The following is a 21,589-nucleotide window of genomic DNA, read 5'->3' on the forward strand; positions in this document are numbered from 1 at the left end:
GGTGAGGTATGCAACACACAGAGAGATGACACATTATTCCAGCCTCAAGGTGCTCAGTATCCAGTTGAAGAGTGCAATCAAGGAGTAAGTTATAAGGCTCAGTGTAGTACATGCAGCAGGGTATATACCTAACCAGAACCACAGAGAAGGAAGAATCCTGGGGGCAGAATCAAGGAGGGCTTCCTGGAGGGGACCTGGAAACTGGGCTTTGAAAGGGAAGGGGTAGTTTCTGTGGCAGCCAAAGCAGAAAGGACCTTAGCAGTCTAGGCCTGGGAATCACATGGGGGTTGCTGGGCATGTAGGGAAAGTGACAGGTGTTTTGCTTTGTGTCTCAGAATTCTAATTTGGAAGCAAGAAGAGGAAGAATTGAGGCCTGACCTGATAGCTTTATTAAGTCATGTAGTGTTTAGACTTCGGCCTAGGGAGTTGGTAAGAGAAAGGCATGACCAAACTTGCAGTTTGGAAAGTGTATAGAGACAAGGGTCAACTGATAAGATCAGCTGAGGCGCTCCTGGGAAAGGAAAAAAAAAAAAAAAACAGTAACAATTTAAAATACATATGCAGTGTTCTTGAATCGAATCTTTTAAAACAGGACTGCAAGGCAAAAAGAGTTTCATTTCGGAATTTCCAGTGTGGGAAAGCCCTTATGGTTTTTTTTTTTTTAATGTCCTCTAAATGCTGCGCTATTTTTATTGCTTTGTATGAACGCAGTGTTTTTCTTTTTAAGTAGTTCTTTGTGGTTTCTATGAAGCGCATTGGGAATGAATAAAATCAGGCCAATGAGCAGGAGACTACAAAGCAGATATAAGAACAGCCAGCTGAGGAACGGGGGTGGGAGGGGCCGCCAATTACTGTTCTTGGGTTTGGGGTGAGACTCATGGCAAAGCAAAAGGACAGCATCACTTCTGCCTTGTTTCTATGGACAAGTGTTGAAAGGATTCTGTGAGAGAAAAGCTCAGGACCTGCCCCTGTTGCTTCAGGCTGGGCCTCAAATGTAAGGCATTGCTGAAACCTGTTGATTTTACTAGCTGCTTGTTGGTAGAGTTGGACTGAAATGGAACTGGAGGAATTCATTTCTTTTTTTCTTTTTTTTTTTCCTTATTGCCAACCTCAGGGCATCTAGAAAGAAATATACACTTATACAAGTAAAGCACTGCAGAGATTTGGGCATGCCACATTCACTGGGGTGAGCGGTAAGCTGATGGTGGCCAGAAAAGAAGACAGCAGACGGTAAGATCATGTGACAGAAAGCATCAGAGGTGTTACAGTGCACAAAAGGATGTGAAACCCTCCTGCCCTTACCAAGTCCAAGTAAAAGATAACAAGAGAGAAGCCCCAGTGTTCACTAAAGCAGTGGAATAACCAGACCTCTTAGACATCACTGGCAAGAACAGTCAACTTGGAAAATGTTTTATCTGTATAATAGGAAGAAGGGGTTGTGGGCAAGAATGTTCACAGGGAGATGATTTGTAGTAGCAAAAACTTAGAAGCAGCTCAAGTGTCTACAAGCAGTAGAATGGATGAATAACGCAACTGTAACATGCATGTAACGTAACTGTAACTGAAAAAGAACAGAGCATACCTAGGCATGTCAATGTGGGTGAATCTCACCAAACAGTGTAGACCAGCACACGTCAGTTATTGCAAAATACGTAAAATCATGCATGAAAAGAAAAAATATTGTTTACGGATAGATATGTAGACAGAAAATTATTAATAAACTATTGATACAAATAAGGAAAAAGAAAAGGAGGGGAATGATAAACACAAAGCTCAGGGTGAGGGTTTCCCTCTCTCTGAGGTGAGTAGGACAGAAGGTACTAGAATACTTCGGAAGCGCAAGGCACTAGAATGTGGGATTTCTTAAATTGGCTGGTAAGGATAACTGTTCATTCATCTTTATCTGTTTTATTTTACACAAGCATCATAACTACTTAGTATGCTTTCAATATTTAATTTTAAAGGAAAAGAGAAAAGCAGTCTATTGACGCTGCTGAATTCACACACAAAAAATAAATCTTTAGGAGTTTTAATGTGCTCTCTCCTATGCCTTTCCCTTCTCTCAACACAGAGATGATGAGGCAGGCCTGTCTCAAAAACAGTAGGTGGGAAGGACACGGAAAGCAACCGAACAAAAACAAAGGCAGAAGTGGGAAGTCCCCTTGGGCCACAGCTCCAGGAAGGCCAAACTGCCAGAATCTAAACCTTGGGACTCTAGCTGCTGTGTAAAAATAATAAATACTAGGAACAAAAATAAATACCCACATCTCCACCCTGGACAGCACAAGTACAGAAAGTTGCCAGGCATTTATTGTTTTATTTTGATAGTTTGCAGAATGTGCTCTAAAGTTAAGCTCCTATATTTCCTTTTCTCCTTGTTTCCATGTGTTAGAAATGTAGAAAAAAATGAAAAAACAATTAAAGGCTGGGTGCTGCTCGTTTATTGCCAGCAGGAACATTTCAACTCATTTAGTCAGAAGGAGTACAATGTTTTAGAAGTATCTCAGCACTAGAGCCAGGCGTGATGATGTACATCTGTAATCCCAGCATGGGCGTTTAAAACAGAAGGAACCTAAGTTTGAGGCTAGTGTGGGCTACATAGTGGGACTCTATCTCTAAATAAATAAATTAAAAAGAAAGATAGGTGAAAAGGAACATTTCATTGCTCAATTTAGACTATTTTTAAAATTGATTATTTTTATTTTAGTGTATGAGTGTATTACCTGCATGTCTGTAAGTATACACATATCATGTAATGCCTGTGAAGGGCAGAAAAAGGTGTTGAACACCCCTGAAACTGGAGTTAGGAATGGTTGTTAACTGCCATGTAAGTGCTGCAAATCGAGCCCTGGTCCTCTGCAAGAGTAGTCAGTGCTCTTAACCACTGAGCCATCTCTCCAGCCCTTTTTATTATAGGGTACAGAAAATGTCAAACGTCTCCTCAACTCTCCCCACTGTTTCTAATTCAAAGCCAGACAGTTTCCCTATTACAGTGAAGCAATAACTGGGCACAGCTCTAGGCCAATCTGATAAATGCTACAGAAGTAATTTAATCATTTGAATTTTTAATGAATAATGTCAGTTAGTGACCCTATGAAGAGAGGCAGAGCTTCTTACCTTGTAAAAATAGACTAATACAGGAGAGGTCCATAAAAACAACAGGGACAAGTATCACATGCTTGCTAGGTGCCAAGTCAAGTCAATGTCATCAATAACCACAATACCGAATTTTCCTGTGAGAGCAGACGGTAACATTTTCCTCACATCACAGATGAGGAACCCCTTGGAGAGGGAAGCAGCTTGCCCAAGGTCAGACAACTACAGGTGGTGGAAAGGGATCTATGCCAGGTACAGCATGGTTTGGATAGGAAGTGTTCCCTCAAAGATCATGTGTTGAAGGTTTTGTCCCCAGCTGATGGACCCAGTCACTGGAGAAGTAATGGAGAAGTCATGAGGGCTCAGATCTAACCAAAGGATTCATCCACTGAGGCATTTATAATTTGATGGCGCTGTTGAGAGGATGGGCCAAGGGAGGAAAGGGATCACTGGAAGTATGCATTTGAAGTATGTATCTTGTCCCCTGTCTAGTCCGCTCCAAGTCTTGACTTCCCAGCTACCATGAAGTGAGCAGATCTGCTACACCCTCTGTCAGCATGCTGTACCTCATCACAGGTCCATAGTGATAAAGCCAAGGGACCATGGCCTGAAACTTCAGAAAAAGAGCACCAAAATAAATCCTTCTCCTTTTAAATGTCGCCTTGTGGGTATTCGTCATGAGGGAAAATGAACATGCAGCATCTATTCTCTTTCCCTGTACTCTACAGGACCACCAGAATATGGTAAAGCAGTACTTAGGATGACCAGGTCAATTTTCCTTCATAGTTTAGCTCACAGCTTCTCAGCGTGGGGTCAGCAAAGGTGGTCTATGATTTGGGTTTGGGTGAGTCTGTAAATTAAATAACTCAAAGTAGTCTAACACATAGGCTTCTAATTGTGTGTGTGTGTGTGTGTGTGTGTGTGTGTGTGTGTGTGTGTGTTTATATGTATGTGTGTGCTATAGGCCCCTCTGGCTATCTGATATAGGTTATGGAAACCTTCTCATATGTTTTAAAATATAGAAGACAGAGGAGAGAGAGAGAGAGAGAGAGAGAGAGAGAGAGATAGAGAGAGAGAGACCTTTAGCATCTGCTGGGGACTGATTCCAGGACCTTCCACCGGGAATATCAAAATCTGTGCATGCTTCAATCCCTCTTCATAAAATGGTGAATATAATCTATGTACGTCTTCCTGAACACTCTAGCTCATTTGTAATATATTTATAATACTGTGCTATTTATTTTTTTCATTGCTGTGACCAAATACCTGACTAGAAGCAACTTAAAAAACTTAAAAGAAGAAAGGTTTTGTTTTTTTTTTTTTTTTTTTTTTTTTCAAGCCCACAGTTTCATGGTGGGGAAGGCAGGGCAGTGAGCCCCACTCGCATGCCCAGCAGCTTGAGCTTGACCTTGTTCACATCTTCTGAGAGCAGTAAGCAGAGAGCCTATGGCTGAAAATAGATCTGGACTATGATACCCCAAGGTCAACCCCAGGCATTCCACTTCCTCCAGATAAGCTCCACCTCCTAAAGGTTCCACAGTCTCCTCGAACAACACTGCCGCTGAGGAGGAAAGGTGCAAACACATGAACCTGTGGGGAATGTTTCTAACAAATACCCAGTGTACCTAACAAATACCCAATACAACACAAATGCTGCATAAATGATTTATTCAACATTGTATTGAAAAAAGATAGGAAACAAAGTGTGGACAAAGCTAATGCAAATGCAACCATCAAAACTACATGATTCATGTTGAATTCACAGACACAGAACCCATGAATTCAGAAACCCAATTGTACACATGCACACATATACATACTTATATATTGTAGATTGCACATGAAGCTATCATAATGAAATAAAAATTTGTAATACAACTTGCATGTATACATATATTATATTAATATAATCTGAAGTATAAACCAGTGGATCTAATAACGCTGTAATTTTAAACTAATGAAGAGCATAAAAGTCATTTCAAGTTATCAATGGCAGTGTCTACGACATTGAATTTGATATGAACATTGCTCTTCTTCTACTGGTGATGAAGTCAAAGGCATCGCTAATGCCACTGTGATTTGTTGCCTATATCCAAAGTGAAGGAAATATTAAATTTCATCATTTATAATAGAAGGAAATATTATTTCAGTTAGAGGCTAGGAAAATAAAGATACATTTTTTTCCCTTCTACGTTCACTTGAGTATTAGCTATAGATAGATCCCAAGCCTAGGTTTTTTAGAAAGCCTTACTAAATAACTGAATGGAAACATTAAGTTTATTCATGATAAGACTTCACAGTCTAAACCACTGCACTTTTAATTTTTGCTTTGGCATAGAAATCTATCGATCCATTATAGCATCTAACCAACAGTGAATATAAAGAAACATGTTCTCTGTGGCCAGTGCTTTTGCTGAGAACCATCACTCTGGATAGTATTTAAAACAGACACTGCCTAATATAATTGCTTCTCTGTTGGAAAGTAACACAGGCGCATTACTAAGAGCATTACACACCAAGACAACATAATCTCAGCACAGCACAAAACCGCTAGCTTTTGAGAAAGGAAGCTGATGCTTTGAATGAATAAAAGAGTTTTTCTACAAATCTAAATTACCAATGATCTGCTGGTGGTTCCGGAGAACAAGGAGCTCTTGTAGACTAACAATGAATGAGAAGAACTGAAGACTAAAATTTAGCCTAACTTTTTGGCTAATGATTTCAGAGAATCGGGGACGCCATTGAACGAAAGATATATCTCTAACTGTGATGCTTTGGATCAATTGCTGGCTTGTTAGGAGTGAAACTATGCACTCCAACTTCTGACTGGAAAGTAAGCCAGTAAAATAGGTCAGGATTTAGCACAGCCTCTGTGGATCAGAATAGAAATTTGTCTACATATAAGCTGTATGAGTTTCCTGCGAGGTAGAGGCCACAATGGTATCAACAGAAATAAAAAATAGCATAGTTCAGATTTCCAAATTACTTGTTGTTCTTTACCCCAGAAGAGTCTGACCTTTCCCTGGGATTTCCTTAATCAGGAGAACAAAGTGAAACAAATATTCTGGGACTCTTGCCTGCAGGCCTTAGGAGGGCAGCCCTCTTCTCAATTTGGGGCACCTGCTGTCATTTGTGAGGTCTACGCCAGCATATTACCTAGGAGGTCCCAGAGAGAAAATACTGGAGAGGGGATCATGCTGGACATCCAACCTTTAGCCAAGCCCCAGCTGGATGCAGCTGTGTTGTGACCTTAGCATACCCTGTCTGTATCAGAATTCACCCAAGTCTAATCTGTCCCCATGCTTGTGAGAAATGATCAACTGTTGCCTTAAGTCACTGAATTTAGAAGCATTTCTTATTCCACAGTAGATAACTGAAAAAGAAAAATATTTACTGGCAAGTACTAATTCTTTTTCCTGGATGACAAAAGTTGTTCCTATCTTGTAATCTATGAGTTGAAAACCAAGCTCTAATCCATCTTTCTTTGTTTCTTTAGTTACTTTTCTTTAGCTAGCATGCAGAAAGGGTTTCATTACTGTGACGTTTTCATATGCATGTATCACGTACCCTTTCTCATGTTAATGCCTACCTCACTAACTCACCTTCCTAAGACAAATAGAAGAGACAGCTTGCATTGAGAGCTTGGGCAGACTCATATCACACAAACCAAAGAAGACTATCTCTCATGTGGTCTTACACAAACCACCAGCTCCTGCTGTCTCTTCCACCAGAGAGAACAGGCAAAGGACATTATCTGGTGGCCTGGTTGCAGCAAAGCTATATACTATGAGACTCTTCTGGGTGCACAGCAGTAGAAGTCCCCAGCTAGCAGCTTCCAGGGGCCTCTCTCCAGATGATGCCCATGCTAAACCAGCCTACATTTGAGTGATTGGAATATAAAGGCCTAGTTACGTTGACCTTGTGCAGAACGTTCTGATGGGAAATACTTTCCTCTGAGTTCCTTTTCAAGTTTGTCTGACCTGCATAGTTTTAATTTGTCCCTCTTCAAATCACATTTCCCAATCCCTTCTGCTGCTATTGGTCCCTAATAATAATCCTCAACTTCTTTAACACCTGTTTGTGGAGAACCCAATTGTGACTGCCATGCAGTTCTGGCAAGGAGGTGGGTGTAGTTTGATTGTCATGTTCTGCTTCCCTGTCCATGATTTTATCAGTTGACAAAAGAATTCTCCTTAGGTCTGAAAAATGGAGATGAGAGCCCATGAGTCGGGCATCCCTCTCTACAGAAGGCCAAAGAGCTAAGAGCAGGGGTGGAGATGGCAATTCACAAACACTGCAACAAAGCCAAAACATTTTCTAAGAATAAACCATATTTGGTAACCATGTCTCAACTAATCAAATGTATAAATCTCAACTCTTGCTCATTGCTTCCTTTACTCATGTCAACACAACCAAGGGCTTGAAGAATTCCTTTCCAGAACCAACTGCTCATAATGATCCCCCACACTATTTAAAACTGTTAAAAAAAATGTCAACAGGAAATTAAGAAGACAGGTGGTAAGCTTTGCTATTCCTTATATGGACTGTCCTTAGAAAGGTCAAATCTTAGGCGGACTGTCCTTTCCACTGAAAGTACATTCAGTGATCATTCTTTCCTACCTTTTTGAATTACATGTGGTTAAGGAAACAAACTAAACTGACTTTTAGAAAAGGGCAGTTGGCAAGTTGAGGTGGTCACTACCTCCTGTCCACACATCCTGCCTCCTTTCTCCTTGTGAACAGTGCTCTTGCCTTCAGGGAACAAAGTTGTCCATGTGGTCTGGATGTACTTCCAAGTGCGGTGGACACCAAACCATCACTACCTTCTCACCCTAAGGGCAAGCATGTGGCCTGGAGCGGGCCGACCACAGGATCCATCCCTCCCTGTTCCTCTGCCCTTGCAGGTACTTCAAACACACCGTGGTGCGGCACAAAGATCTAGTTGTGCTACCCAGTATTATATATGATTCTCTGAAGGTTGAAACAAGTTTCTCAGGTGAGGCTTCTATTTCTATCATAAATTAATAAATACTATACCATGGACGACTACAGGATTCCATACATTCAAGAATAAAAATGTGTGTGATAGGTAGAATTCCTTTGACTTTCCCTCCACCCCTGTAAAGTTCTCACTCTGAGTTTACAGAATCAGTAACCAGCCCACAGTCAGTAAGTGGCAAATGTAAGTTCAAAGCATGTTTATCTAATTCCACAGTTTCCCTCGCTCTCTCTATCCAAACTGCCTCCAACGTTGACCACTCTCCCGGAGTTATGCTCTGAACCACTATGTTCTTCCCTTCTGTTTTCTGGAAGTAACTCTAGCTAAAGGTCTGATTCCCACTAAGTCAGAGGATGTTGAAGAAGGCCCTGAGGATAGTGTGGCATGCCACATGCCTGGGGTCTTCACGAGTCAAACCTCTGCTAAGGCCAGGGTCAGGTGTAAGCTTGGCTAAGGCTGTGGTTAGAGGGCTGGGGGTGCTCAAGACAGCTGAGGAAAGGACAGGGACACCACCATGCTTCCTCTAAAGATCACTAGTGTCTAAGATGGTATGAACACACAGTCAACAACTCTTTACCAGGAATCCATCCTTATAGACTGTGCATTACAAAGCATATTCCGCCACCTCTATTCTAGAGTTGAAAATCAAGCAGCCAGTTCTATGAAACTGACAGAGAATATTCTCCCAATAAAGTTCCTAACATGACACCTTATTTCCAACCCCCCCGACCTAAATTCATCCAATGCTGTCTTTTTAAGTTTCTCTAACAGCTGTAAAAATGTGCTCCAAAACTTCTGTTAGCTTCCTGATGCACAGACAACAGAACATTCACCCCTGGAGTTCACCACTAAATTTCCATCTAGCTCAGCTCTCCTTCAAGCTCCAGATCATGAACCAATGTGTTCTGCCGTCCCCAGCTCCCTCATCCATGTCCCCTCCCACATTCTCTGTGCTTGCTACCAAGTCCAACATGTGCTATTTTATTAATATTATAGGTTTCTACGTATAACTCTTCTTGGCATTAGTAATTCTGGACTCACCACTGACTCAGCTCTAATGCCTTATTAAAGCCTGATAAAACAGGCGTTGACCACTATGTAGAATTTAGTTAATACTAAATGCTTTAATTATGGCAGGCCTATCTACAGTCTGCAATGTCTCCTATCCCACACACTATCCCAGATGCTGTGACTCCATCTTTCCAGTGTTGGGTATGTTGTGAGGTAAGAAAACACATGGGATCAGAAGCCAAGACACTTGGAAGTTCATTTCAGCAACAATAGGAAGTGGGAAGGAGACTTTCAGAAAGTCATTTAGTGTCTAGGCCTCAGTGCCCTCACCAGGAAAATAAGATCTAAAATTTGTTCCAGTTATAAGATGCTACCTAGCTGAGATATACATTCCATAACTCCTGAATAAGCCAGGATTGATTTGTTACTGGAGACAAAAAAATAAAATACTCATGACTTTAGCTGCAATCAGGTAAGTTCGGTTTGTTAATTATGCAAAACTCATTACAGTAAAAGCCACGTCCAGTAAATTCTAATGAAGAATGAAAACTGACGAGTAATTCAAACCCTTATTTCAATGTTTACATGAAGAATAATGAGCATCAATAAAATACTTTCAGTAAAGATACAAAAATGGAAATGATTAAATTGCTTTCTTCAGGACATTTAGCTTAATGAAATTTAAAGCAGAAACATATGCCTCAAGAAATTCATCAGTATGGCTAGAATTCTGTTTAATCTTTTCACGCACACACACACACGTGTGTGTGTGTGTGTGTGTGTGTGTGTGTGTGTTTGAGAAGTTAAAACATTCTTGATGGGGGTGGAGAATCCTTGGAGCCAGGCCTAGTGGTGCAGGCCTGCCATCCTGGCTACTCAGGACCTGAGATAGGAAGATCACAAGTTTAAGACCAGCCTCAGAAATGTAGTCAGATCCTGTCTCAAAATAAAAATAAAAAGGTGTAAGGCATGTAGTTAGAGATAGAGCCTGGCATATGGAAGGTTCTGAGCTCAATGGAGCTCAACATCCAGCACTATAATAGACAAACAGAAAACAACAAAACATCCTTGGGGCCAGCATGATGATTCGACGAGTCAGTACAGAATGGTCTGTACTTGGCAAAGCACTGAAAACCAACATAGGGCAGCAACTTTAACATTTGGATAAGGGACAGAAAGATTCCAAATGCTTTTGGGGGTGGGGTGGGGGATGGGGGTGACCTTGACAGTGGATTAAAAACCAGTGAGAAAGGATTAAATCTCTGGGACCCAGTGATGGCTTTAGTAAAAGCCCAGGGTCAATGTCAGCACAGCAGCTGCCTAGATCTTGATTGTTCCTAGCTTGGGGTCTGTACTTTATAAATACTGTCCTTCCCTCCTTTCCTCCTTCCCTCTCTCCTTCTCTCTTCCTCTTCCTCTTCATCTGAATCTTCATGTTCTTTCTCCCCATGTGGATATACATAGGTAACAGGTACATAGATACCTAGAGGTTGGTGAGGAGATTTGTGACCCTTGCTGAAGGTCACTCCACTCTTCTATATTTCTTTATTTTCTTTATTTTTAGTGTGTAGATATATGTGTATGTGACTGCAAGTATACAAGGAGGTCCTAAGACAACTTTGAGGAGTCAGTTCTTGCCTTCTACCTTGAGGTGGTGGAGCCTCTCTTCTTCCTGCAGCTCCACTGTACTTTGGGCTAGCTGGTGGCTCTCTGCCTCCTGCTTCCCATCTCCCAGTAGGAGTGCTGCTGTTACAGATGTGCACTACCACGGTCAGCTTTTCACAGGATTCCAGGGCTCCAACTTGCCTTGTCAGATTTGAGGGGGTAGTACTTTGACCCACTGCACCATCTCCTTGACCCCTACATTTCTTGCTGACTGAACACCCCCGGTCATTCATGAAAAATAGATAGTCCACATTTTGTGAAAGAATGTCTTAGAGAGAATTCGCTCCAAAGCCTGCCTGCATTTTATAGACAAACAGGCTCCGAAACTCTGCTACCCAGGCAGCACGGCAAGACTGGTCACACTGTTCAGAATGCTACAAACTCCAGAAGACTGCCCTTCCTGGGCCAGAACCCACGGGGTGGGGGAGGGGGGCCACACACGACACGAAAAACATTCTCTGGCCTCTGAAAGCTGGCTAGCGCTATAGTCGGCAGTTCCCCCAGGCACTATGGGGTGCAGAGATGGCCGGAAAAGCCTCCTTCTCTCAGCCCCCACTGGCTCCACTACAAAAGCTGTCACTCCTGTAAGTGGGCATTTTAGGTAACCACACAGAGACAAGTCTGCTTTGGTTTCAGTTTTTTAAATTAAGAGCTGTGGTGTTTGGCAGAATGTGGTTTCTTTCTGGCAGACCCATACACGTGCTTCTGTTTTGTGTGTCTAATGCTTTTAAAAAGCCAGACCGTTGTCCAGGTCCGTTTTCTTCATCATTTGGACAGTGTTCCCAGATACGAGCCTCACAGAGAATGTCTTTGTTCACATGGGAGCAGTTTTCCACTCTCCATTCCCTCATCTAGCAGCCCCTATCCAGCGAGGATCTCAGCCAGCGTGTTCAAATCACACCCGCAGAAGGCAGCAGCATTGCTGGCCGGTGAAACCTCCCTATCGCTAACATATGGGGGCCGCTTCTTTTGTTTCCCGTGTTTTGGCAGCCAGAGAAGCGCCATTTCGTCTCTCAGTGTGTTTTGCCTTCACAAGAAAAGTCAATCAAGGGCTTAGTGTGCTGCCTGCCACTGGTTTCTGGCTGCTGGCCAGTTCCTCTTCCCTCCTCTATGGCCCTCCCTGCCCTGAAGCAGCAATCTGGCTTCTCAAGCTGGAAGTTAGTACAAAGTGCAAGGAAGACACACAGCCACTGCAGCAATTCACAGGGAGATGGGGGCGTGCAATAGCAGGTGGCAGAGGGGCTTCAGAGTTTCCCGAGACCAGTGTGCGCTGCCTAGATTCACATCACCAGGCAGAGCAGGCCTAGAGGTGCCATTATGCCTCCCAGGCAGCCCAGGGCTCATATTTGCCCCAATGATCTGAACAGTAAAACCCAATTTCTTTTTATAGGATGATTTTTAATGAAATAGTTTCTTAGATCTTGAATTTTGCTATTTATAATTTCCCTTTTGTTATATGTATTCTTGTAAGCAATCGAGGACATTATAATAAAATTCACTATGAGTCAGGTGATGCTTTATGAAGTCTTTTAACTTAGCTGAATCATCTTAGCACTTCCTAGTGGCTTAGACAAAAGCAGCTGATTCCTCACAGTTCTAGAGGTTGGGGAGTTCATGATCAGGGCACTGGCTAATTTAGCTCGTTGGTGACAGTTCTCTCTTGCAATCCACGTCCTCCTTCGTACAGCAGACAGAAGGCAAGGGAACGTGCTGTCTTGGGTCATCCCTTTTAAGGATATGATGAAGGGCATTAAACAAAGGTCCTACATTTACACACTCATTTAACCTTATTTTGACCAATAGGTCCCATCTTCACTGTGCATTCACATGGTGCAGGGTCATATTAATTTGGGGTGTGTGTGTGTGTGTACAAAACTTAGCCCATAGCATGTAGATAAAGTGAAATTTAAAAATGAACAAATGGGTTAAGCAACATGTTAGAAATATCAATGGAGAAGAACAGAGAGCTAGAAGAAAGCTTAGTAGAAAAAAAACCAAAAAAGATAAAGAGACAAAGTTACTTGAATGAAATAAAATGAAAAGTTCTAGGATTCTTGTAACATGATCTTGGATCCTCTGTTTTGGGGTGGGGGGGGTGTTTCTTGTTTATTTGGTCATTTTTTTAAATTCCTTTTCTTCCCAATGCTAGAGATCAAACCACTCTACCACTGAGCTAAATCCCCAAAAACATAGCCTACAAAGGACATAAAAGTGACTGCAGGGCTGGGCAGCCTGTGACGGGATAATGACTAAGAATTTTCCGAACATAGTTTCAAGAACCTCAAGAAATGTGTTTGTAGAGTAACACTTCGTGGGTACAAATGGTTGAATTTCTGGAAAACCACAAACAGGGAATCTTGAAAATAGGTAGAACTAAACAAAACAAAACAGAAATTAACTTCAAAGAAGCAGCAATGAAACTAATGTCTGACTTCTCATAGGTTAGTTCTAAAGAGAACAAGAGTCACATCTTTAAGACGCTCAAAGAAAATACCTGCCGAGTTAAAATCCCATTGCATGAGAAATGTCCTTCACAACAGAAAGGATTGAAAGGCAAAAACAGAGAACATGTTGTCAACACACATTTCTAAAATAAATGCTAAAGACATGTTTTGTTTGTTTGTTTGTTGTCGTTGTTTTTGTTTTGGGGTTTTTTTGTGGCAAGATGTACAAGAAACCCTGAATGATGGCTGAAAGCTTAAATGTGTAAGGGATTCTCAGCAGGCACTGGCTGCTTCAAATGCTATAAATAATGTCCTGTGGTACTTATACTAGATAGAAAATTGATTTTAATAACATAATAATCACTGGTAGGCTGTAGAGTATTTTGCATTTATCTGGAAAAGTAAAAAATTCTAATTTATGTGAGGATTACATAAGTCTAGAATTTAGTATGCTGTCTAGCATTATGAAACGTCAAAAGAACTGCAGCCAACACAAATATAGATAAGAAAAATTAAATGATATAAATATTTGAGTAACACAAAACAATCCTGTACAGAAAAAGGAAATAGAGAACAAATATGACAAACAGAAAACCAACAATGAAACTTAAAACAATCAGTAAGTACATTAGCTGTAAATGGATGACTCTGGTTTAACAATATTGACAGGATCCACAAATAAAAGTCACTATATACTGCTTAAAAGAGACATATCTTGTATAGAATGATACAGAAAGAAAGGAAAAAGTGGAAAGATATCCCATGTGCATACTTTTGAATGAAAGTTGGCGTAGTTACATGACCATCAATCAAGTAGACTTTAAGATGAGAAGCATGACTATAAATAAGAAGGGACAGTTCATAAGAATGAAAGATTTAGTACCAGGAATGTATAACATGTCTATAACTGTATGCAGTTAACAACACAGTAAAAGAAAAAAAAAACAGCAGTGTTCAGTTATAGTGGGGGATTTCAGAAGATCTCTGTTGACAACTATGGAGCAAGAAAGAAAGGAAAGGAGAGAGGAAGGGAGGGAGGGAAGGAGAGAGAGAGGAGAGAGAGAGAGAGAGAGAGAGAGAGAGAAAGGGAACAATAAATTTGTTTTTTAAAAAGACCCTAAATGGCATAAAAACATTATAACCAACAACTACGGACTATAATTTATTTAAAAGTATACAAGAAATCTTGGTCTAAAATAACTACTTTGGGGGTCCACAAAATAAATTTTGCAAATTTCAAATGAAACAATAAGGAATACATGGATGTTTTTAACCACACGGCTGTAATAAGAGTGCATTTCATCCTGCTTGATATAAATGCAAGAATGGAGGAGCTGAAATGCTTGAAAACTGAGCAATACACTTTAAAATCTACTGGCCAATGGAGACAAACTACAATGGAAGTTAAGAGTGCTCCAAGTTAAACCATAATGAAGCTATAACAAATTTTAGTATACACTTATGACTTAATTTAACAAACACATTGCATGACTGCATATATTAAAATGAAGACTAAAACTAAGAGTCTAAAGAATTTAAAAAATAGTAAATTAACAAGAAAAAATAGCAAGGAGATAACAAGATGAAGACAAATTAATAAAACAGGAATCAAAAACACATTAGAGAAAACAACAAAGGCAGAAATTTGTTATCTGAAAGCAGTAATAATGTTGTTATACCTCAGGCAGGAGAGGAAATTAGTTACTCATATTACCTCATATCTTAAGAGGCTTTAAATAAAGGTGAAATGATGTTGCAAAAGCTCCTAAGTCCAAAATTTTACATGAATGGATGCTGTCCTAAAAAGTTAGTCTATGAAAACCGAAAGAAGAATTAGAGAACAAATGATTAACTGCCCTAGATCTCATAGAGGTCTGCCTGCCCACCAAGTGCTGAGTCTCCATGGTAGCCTAAAACCTTCTCTTAAGGAAACCTTCAAGCCAAGATTACCTCACTAATGAAGCTCCCAAACACTGAAAGATATTCTTGACATGCTGAAAGAAAGAAGATTCTTACCAGTTCATTTTATGAACTCAGCAAGGTTCTGTTTCCAAAACTCAAAGACGACATCATGATAAAGGAAAATTACAGTTGTTTGGTGTCAGCTAAAGAGTTCTTGTTCTCCACATGACTTATAAAATGTGTTTATTCATTGACTAGAGGAGGTGACACTGAACCATTCTCAAATAATTGGTCAAGCTCTCCTTGGTTCCCAAACAGACTAGAATTTTCTGGCTAATGATTTGCCACTTTGAACTGAGTCTTGTCTTTTTCTTTTTTAATTAATTAATTATTTAGTTTATTTTATTTCATGTGTATGTGTGTATTGCCTGAATGTAGGTAGGTGCACTGTGTCGTGCAATACCCACAGAGATTAGAAGATAGTGTTGGATCCCCTGAAACTGGAATTACAGATGGTTGTTTGCCGCTATGTAGGTGCTGGGAATCAAAATTGGGTCCGCTGCAAGTGCAGCTAATGCTCTTACCTGCCCAGCCATCTCTGTGGTCTTATCTTTGTCATTGTTTTACATCTTTGACAATGACTATTCTGTCTGCTTTGACATTACACCTCTGGACTTTGGTAAGGCAAACCACTCTCCTCTGTTAAAAGGGGGGCTGCAGGAGACACATCTCGGCTATTGCATGACTTTGCTTAAAGCCAGCCATGTGTGTTATTGGTCTTTGTGCTTTATGTTTAACCCTATTAAACCACTCCCATGACCCGCACGCCCCAAGCATTTGCACACCTGGCAGAAGTTACCCACTTCCCGCACATAGCCAGCCACTTCACTATCAGAATTGAAGATCTTCCAAATCTTTCTTTGTGCCATTGTGTACTCCAGGGATCTTTTCCAGTTCATGGCCATCAAGGAGCGCTCTGTCAAGGTGGCTGCCACAATGATGTCCAGTTGGCCGTTATAAAGCAGAACCTAGAATGAAATCCAGCCATTAGCAAGTCAGGATTTCAGGTGAAGCAGGGGAGCTGCATAATTTTGGGAACAGAGGGTAAGTCAGGTAAGGGAACCTGGGCCTCTGTGAGTCAGTGCTCCAAGAGGCCAGCCAGCCCAGCAGGTCAGAAGCTTCTAGGTCCTCACACACACCAACAACCTGAAGGAAACTCTGTTCTTGACTCAGTCATTGCATCCTTTCAAAAGTTTAATTCATCATAGTGATCTGCAAAAGGCCTCTCTGGGTCCCAAAAGCCCAGCAAAGAGGTTCTCTTCAACTCTGTGCCACTCTGATCTCTTCTGAGTCTCCAATTTGGCCTGAATGACAACCTTTGGTTGAGTTCTCAAACTGTGTTATTCTTCCATCTTTGCCTTCATGCTGCAGCCTTCTTAAAAGGTTTAAACACAATTAAAAAGCCCAGAATTTTCACATACTCCAAATTCATTATACAGGACAGTAGTGGGCTAGGCAATTCAGTGTGTTTGTGTGTGTGTGTGTGTGTGTGTGTGTGTGTGCGTGTGTGGTATATGGTATGTCTGGTATGTGTGTGGTATGTGTGGTGTGTGTGTGTGGTGAATATAGTGTGTATGTGTAGTGTGTGTGTGGGGGTATATGGCATGTCTGGTGTGTGTGTGTGGTATGTGGTATGTATGCTGTGTGTGTGGTGAATATAGTGTGTATGTATAGTGTGTGTGTGTGGTATATGGTATGTCTGGTGTGTGTGTGGTATGTGGTATGTGTGCTGTGTGTGTGGTGAATATAGTGTGTATGTGTAGTGTGTGTGTGCGTGTGTGTGTGGTATATGGTATGTCTGGTGTGTGTGGTATGTGGTATGTGTGGTGTGTGTGTGGTGAATATAGTATGTGTAGCGTGTGTGTGTGTGTGTGTGTGTGTGGCTTGAGTGTAGTTACACGTTAGTGGAGCCAAGGAGTACCACACTCTAGGGTTTCATTAAGACTACACTTCGTTGACTTCACATGCAGACACTGCAGGAGCCAGCAAGCTGGGCCTCTTCCCTGGTGTCACTGGCTTGCACTGGTCTGGCCTGGCCTGGCCTGCACTGCTCTGTCCCCTGGTGTGTCCTGCATTGCTCTGTCCTAGCCTGTCCTGCACTGTCCTGTCCTGCACTGTCCTGTCCGGAACTCAGTTTTGCAGGAGTTACAGCTTCTTGAAATGGAAAAATGGATGCAAGAGCCTTAAATCCGTGACTAGACTCCTGTCACAGCACTTCCAAGACTTCTTTAAGATGATGGCTATTTGTCCAGAGTAAAGTCCTTTCTTCCCAGAATAAAATTTTCCCTCCCACATGAATGACTACTATAGGGGAATGAATGCCAGGGCAATTCCTTTTTCTCCCAAAACAACTTAAAATTTACATAAAACATCAAAAATATTGATACTCTTTGCTTCCAGTAACCCCAATTTGCAGGTTGCATTCTATAAAAAGAAAGAATAAAATTTATGTACCTCGGTTCATGAAATCTAACTCTAACTAAGAACTTAATAAAATAAACAATCAGATGAGTCATTAATTGTACAGTGGCCCAGGAATTCTATGGGCTATTGTACAATCATTTAAGTATTTAACTGAGCCATGGTGTGAGGTGAGATACGCCGCCATATATATAAGTTTGAAAGCTGAGTCAAATATAAGCTATATCATAATTACCTCTCTCAATACATTTACACATTCATATACGTAGGATGAAAAGTTTGAACAAAATTAATGGAGTTCATTGATTTACATGGTGGAAATTTGAGCTATTCCCTCTTTGTTTGCTATTCTCAGACTTTTTCATGGAACTAACATGACAGTAATTATCATAAAGTATTGCCGCTTTACCTAATAAAAAAAGGTTTTCTTGGACTCTGAGCAACCTTTGATCTCCTCCCAGGCTCTGATTTGGCCCAAATTGAGACCTCGGGTTCAATCCTCAAACTGGATATCAAATGTTTTGCTGCATATGTCTCCATCTCTGCCTTCATGGCCGGGCTCTTAAAAGGCTTAAACATAATTAAAAAGCCCAGGACTTTGACACACTCCAAATCCTCAAACAGAGGCGGGACAGGATTCGGGTTAAGATGAAAGAGCTCTGGGCCTCCACTGCAGGAACACGCATCCTTTCAAGTTGCTCAGCCACCGCTGCCACCCCCTCTCCTACATAGACGCCCAAAGGAAAAGTCCTTGATAGATTTAAGACCTTTTTAAAAAGATTTGGCTCAAATGAGTAATAAAATATTTGCATTGTTTATACAAAAAAATGGCCTCAAAGGCCTTGAGTGCTTATGGCCTGCGCAAAGTCTCCTACAGCTGTTTTGGCCAGCAGTATGGAAACAATTATGATGATGGGTACCAGTGAACAAGACTGAACTGCTTCACCATCCTAGAAAGGCCTTATCACGGCTGATTAGCAAAGATAATCATGTAAAAAGTCATTCTCTTTCTAGAGTTCAAGGAAAAGATGCTGATTAATTAGCAGTTCACCATATTAACTATATATTTGGGCTCTCCATGGCCATTATGTGAACTTGCATCTTCTAGAAGCACCCCTTATAGCTACCTTTATTACCATTAATGTTATTTTATAAGTTATGTCAGGTGTTTTTTTTTCTTTTTTCATTCTTAAGGGAGAATAACAAAAGTCACAGGTTACAATAATAAAAGCGGGTTTACATGTGCAGTATTACAGGACATGTTTATCAACTGAACTGAATCCAAGCTCATCTCTGAGCTGTTTCCGTTATTCCAGACTCTTCACAAACAAGAGCTGCAACTCCTACAGCAAGACAGAAAAGAACTAAATTAAACAATCCTTTGTGCGTGTGGGGTAATGTAAAAGACACACTCCTGGGGCAATGGGAATCCTCTTTTTGCAAAGCAAGATAGGCTTTTTAATTTCTAAAAGGCATATAAATCAAATGCAGCAAAATAGAAATCATATTAATGACTACAGCAGCTGATCTTCGATACAAACTCAGCTGGATCAGGAGGGGTCTAAAACTCTGGTTGTGTCTATGAGGGTGTTTCCAGAGATGATTGGCATATGTGTCAATGAACTGAAAGAGAAAGACCTGCCGTGAACACAAATGGCATCATCCAACAGGTGGCAGCCTACATGAACACAAGAGCAGGACTAGGGGAAGCTTCAGAACCACATGCTCCATCTTCTTCAGCAGGTACAGATTTTGCTACTGCCATCACTCACAGACACCAGTCCCAGACACTCCAGTCTCTCAGTGCAGAGTCACACCAGTCACTCCAGAGGGAAATGGGATAGAGGAGGTGTTTCCTGGCCTCTATTGAGCTGCATCAGTGACCTTGTGTTCTGTGGATTCCAGCTTCTTGTATAGAATTGCTACTGGTTCCTCTGACTGTCCATCCTGCAAGGACCTTAGGACTATCCAGTCTTTGAGCACATAAACTAGTGTAATAAATGTTCTCTTATAATCACAGGTACTCTATTGGTTCTGTTCCTCTGGATAGCCCTGAATAATATAATATAATAAATCAAGTGAACTGCTTTCAGAGCCGGCATTCAAGGCAGCCAGTATTCAATACAAGATTCCCAGGGCTTTTCTTTTTTATCTGAATGTCATATCTTCGCTCACAAGCCCCCATAGGAATATTCCAGCTGTGAACCACTAGGTTAGGTGGGTGATGGAGACAGCCCAGGATCCAGTACCTATGAGCTGAGAAGCCAGGTGGATATGGTCCTGAAGTCATGGTACTTGTTGACTATTCACAATGAGAGAGGCACAGAGTCTCAGGGCAGTACCTGGGCCTCACACCTCAAAGACTACCACATGTGTTCCTGGCTTCTCCCCAGTAAGGCTCTAACTCAGTTTGTCCTAGACTGTGGAATTCCCTAGGATCAGGGCTATCAGTGCTAAGAGCAGGACAGTGGGGCAAACCACCCCCAAGGTACACTGGTATTTTAAGCAACAAAGGCAAGGACATAGGGATAAATGCAGAATGCAACTCTTCCTTGTCAGCAGCGACCCAAAAACAAGGAGCAGAGAAAGGTTGCTGGTGCTACTTTGCAGCGATGAGGCAGGCAGTGCCCTGAACATCCAGGTTCCCCATTCTCCTGTCCTGTCAGCTGTGAGACCTTTGTCAAGGTACACAGACATCCTTGCGGAACTTTCTTTCAGTCCCTACAGGGCTCGCTAGCCAACTCAGTGAAACTGATCTTCATGCATCAAGACAGAAGCTCATTGCATGGAAAAATGAATCAAAACTATATTCTACTCATCTATACTATATAATTACCATGTTTAAAAAGCATTCTTCTAACTTAGGGTAAGAACACATTAAAGTACAGTTTGAAGGCAATCGATGGATGTTTGATTTTTTTTTGTTGTTTGTTTGACTGGTGTCTAGTGTTTTGGTTAATGTGGTTTCAGTGCTTTCATAATGAAAAAGTGCCAAAGAGGCAGTAACACTAAGAGCAAGTTGGGTGCCTTGGTTTGATAAAAGACAGCAGCAGGGGAATAACATGCAAAAGTTCAAATACTTCCAGTTCTTGGGTTTTTCATAATAACAGATAAAAAAACTTTTTTGATTCTTGGATAATCCTCAAACTTCATTCCAAAACTCAGTCATTTGTTAGGGAGAGCATCAGGTATCCTGGATTATGAGCGGCTTCTCTTTTTCTGTCTGCCTTAAAAGGCAGAGGATAGGCCATCGGGGTGACTTGGCTGGTAAAGGACTTGTTACCAAGCTTGAGTCAACTAAGTTCCACTGGACAAAGAGAATCTCCAGGCAGGTATGTGTGTGTGTGTGTGTGTGTGTGTGTGTTCAAGTGTGTATAGGTACATATGGAGGCCAGAAAACAGCCCTGAATGTCATTCTTCAGGCACACTGTCACCTTTATTTTCTTTTTATTAAGACAAGATCTCTCACTAGCCACTTGCTAGGCTGGCTGATGATTAAGCTCCAGGGATCCACCTAATTCCACCTCCCTGGTGTTGGGGTGATTATGTAACAAGGTTGGGGGATTCAAATGCTCTTGTCCCACAACTTGACTCATGGGCAGAGGGACACAGGAAAGCCTGAGTACAAAGTCTCCTTCCTGCTTAAATGTCCAGAATATTCTAAGTCCCTATCTTTTTTCATCCTAGTTCTTTAGGGTTCTATGAATTTTGTGACCCACAATGCCTTTCAATCAACTCTTCCCTTGTTGGACTTGTTTCTATCACTGCAATACATGAATTCCAGACACATATGCCACTGGACCAGCGCCATTCATGCCGACACGATGAAACCAGAAGCACCCAGCTGTGGGTTGACATTGCTGTGTCTCTGTATACTTTTCTGGGCACACAGCTGGTGATACTGGCAGAACTGAGCATGTGTACCAAGCTCCTAGTACAGAGCCTGGTGTACAATGGCAGTTCAGAGAGTTTGGTCTCCCTTTATCCATCA

General features: G+C 41.4%; 1 protein-coding gene across 1 annotated transcript in view; it reads right to left on the reverse strand.

Annotated features, from left to right (window-relative positions):
* Positions 1 to 21,589, reverse strand: part of Cpvl (carboxypeptidase vitellogenic like) — a 109,402-nt gene that overhangs the window by 13,088 nt on the left and 74,725 nt on the right. The window contains exon 12 of the mRNA XM_008841527.2: positions 15,963 to 16,145. Within this exon, the coding sequence (XP_008839749.2) occupies positions 15,963 to 16,145 (183 nt within the window). The remainder of the gene's footprint in view (positions 1 to 15,962; positions 16,146 to 21,589) is intronic.

Source organism: Nannospalax galili, unplaced genomic scaffold (genome assembly GCF_000622305.1).
Source record: "Nannospalax galili isolate Female #2095 unplaced genomic scaffold, S.galili_v1.0 scaffold158, whole genome shotgun sequence".
Lineage (NCBI taxonomy): Eukaryota > Metazoa > Chordata > Mammalia > Rodentia > Spalacidae > Nannospalax > Nannospalax galili.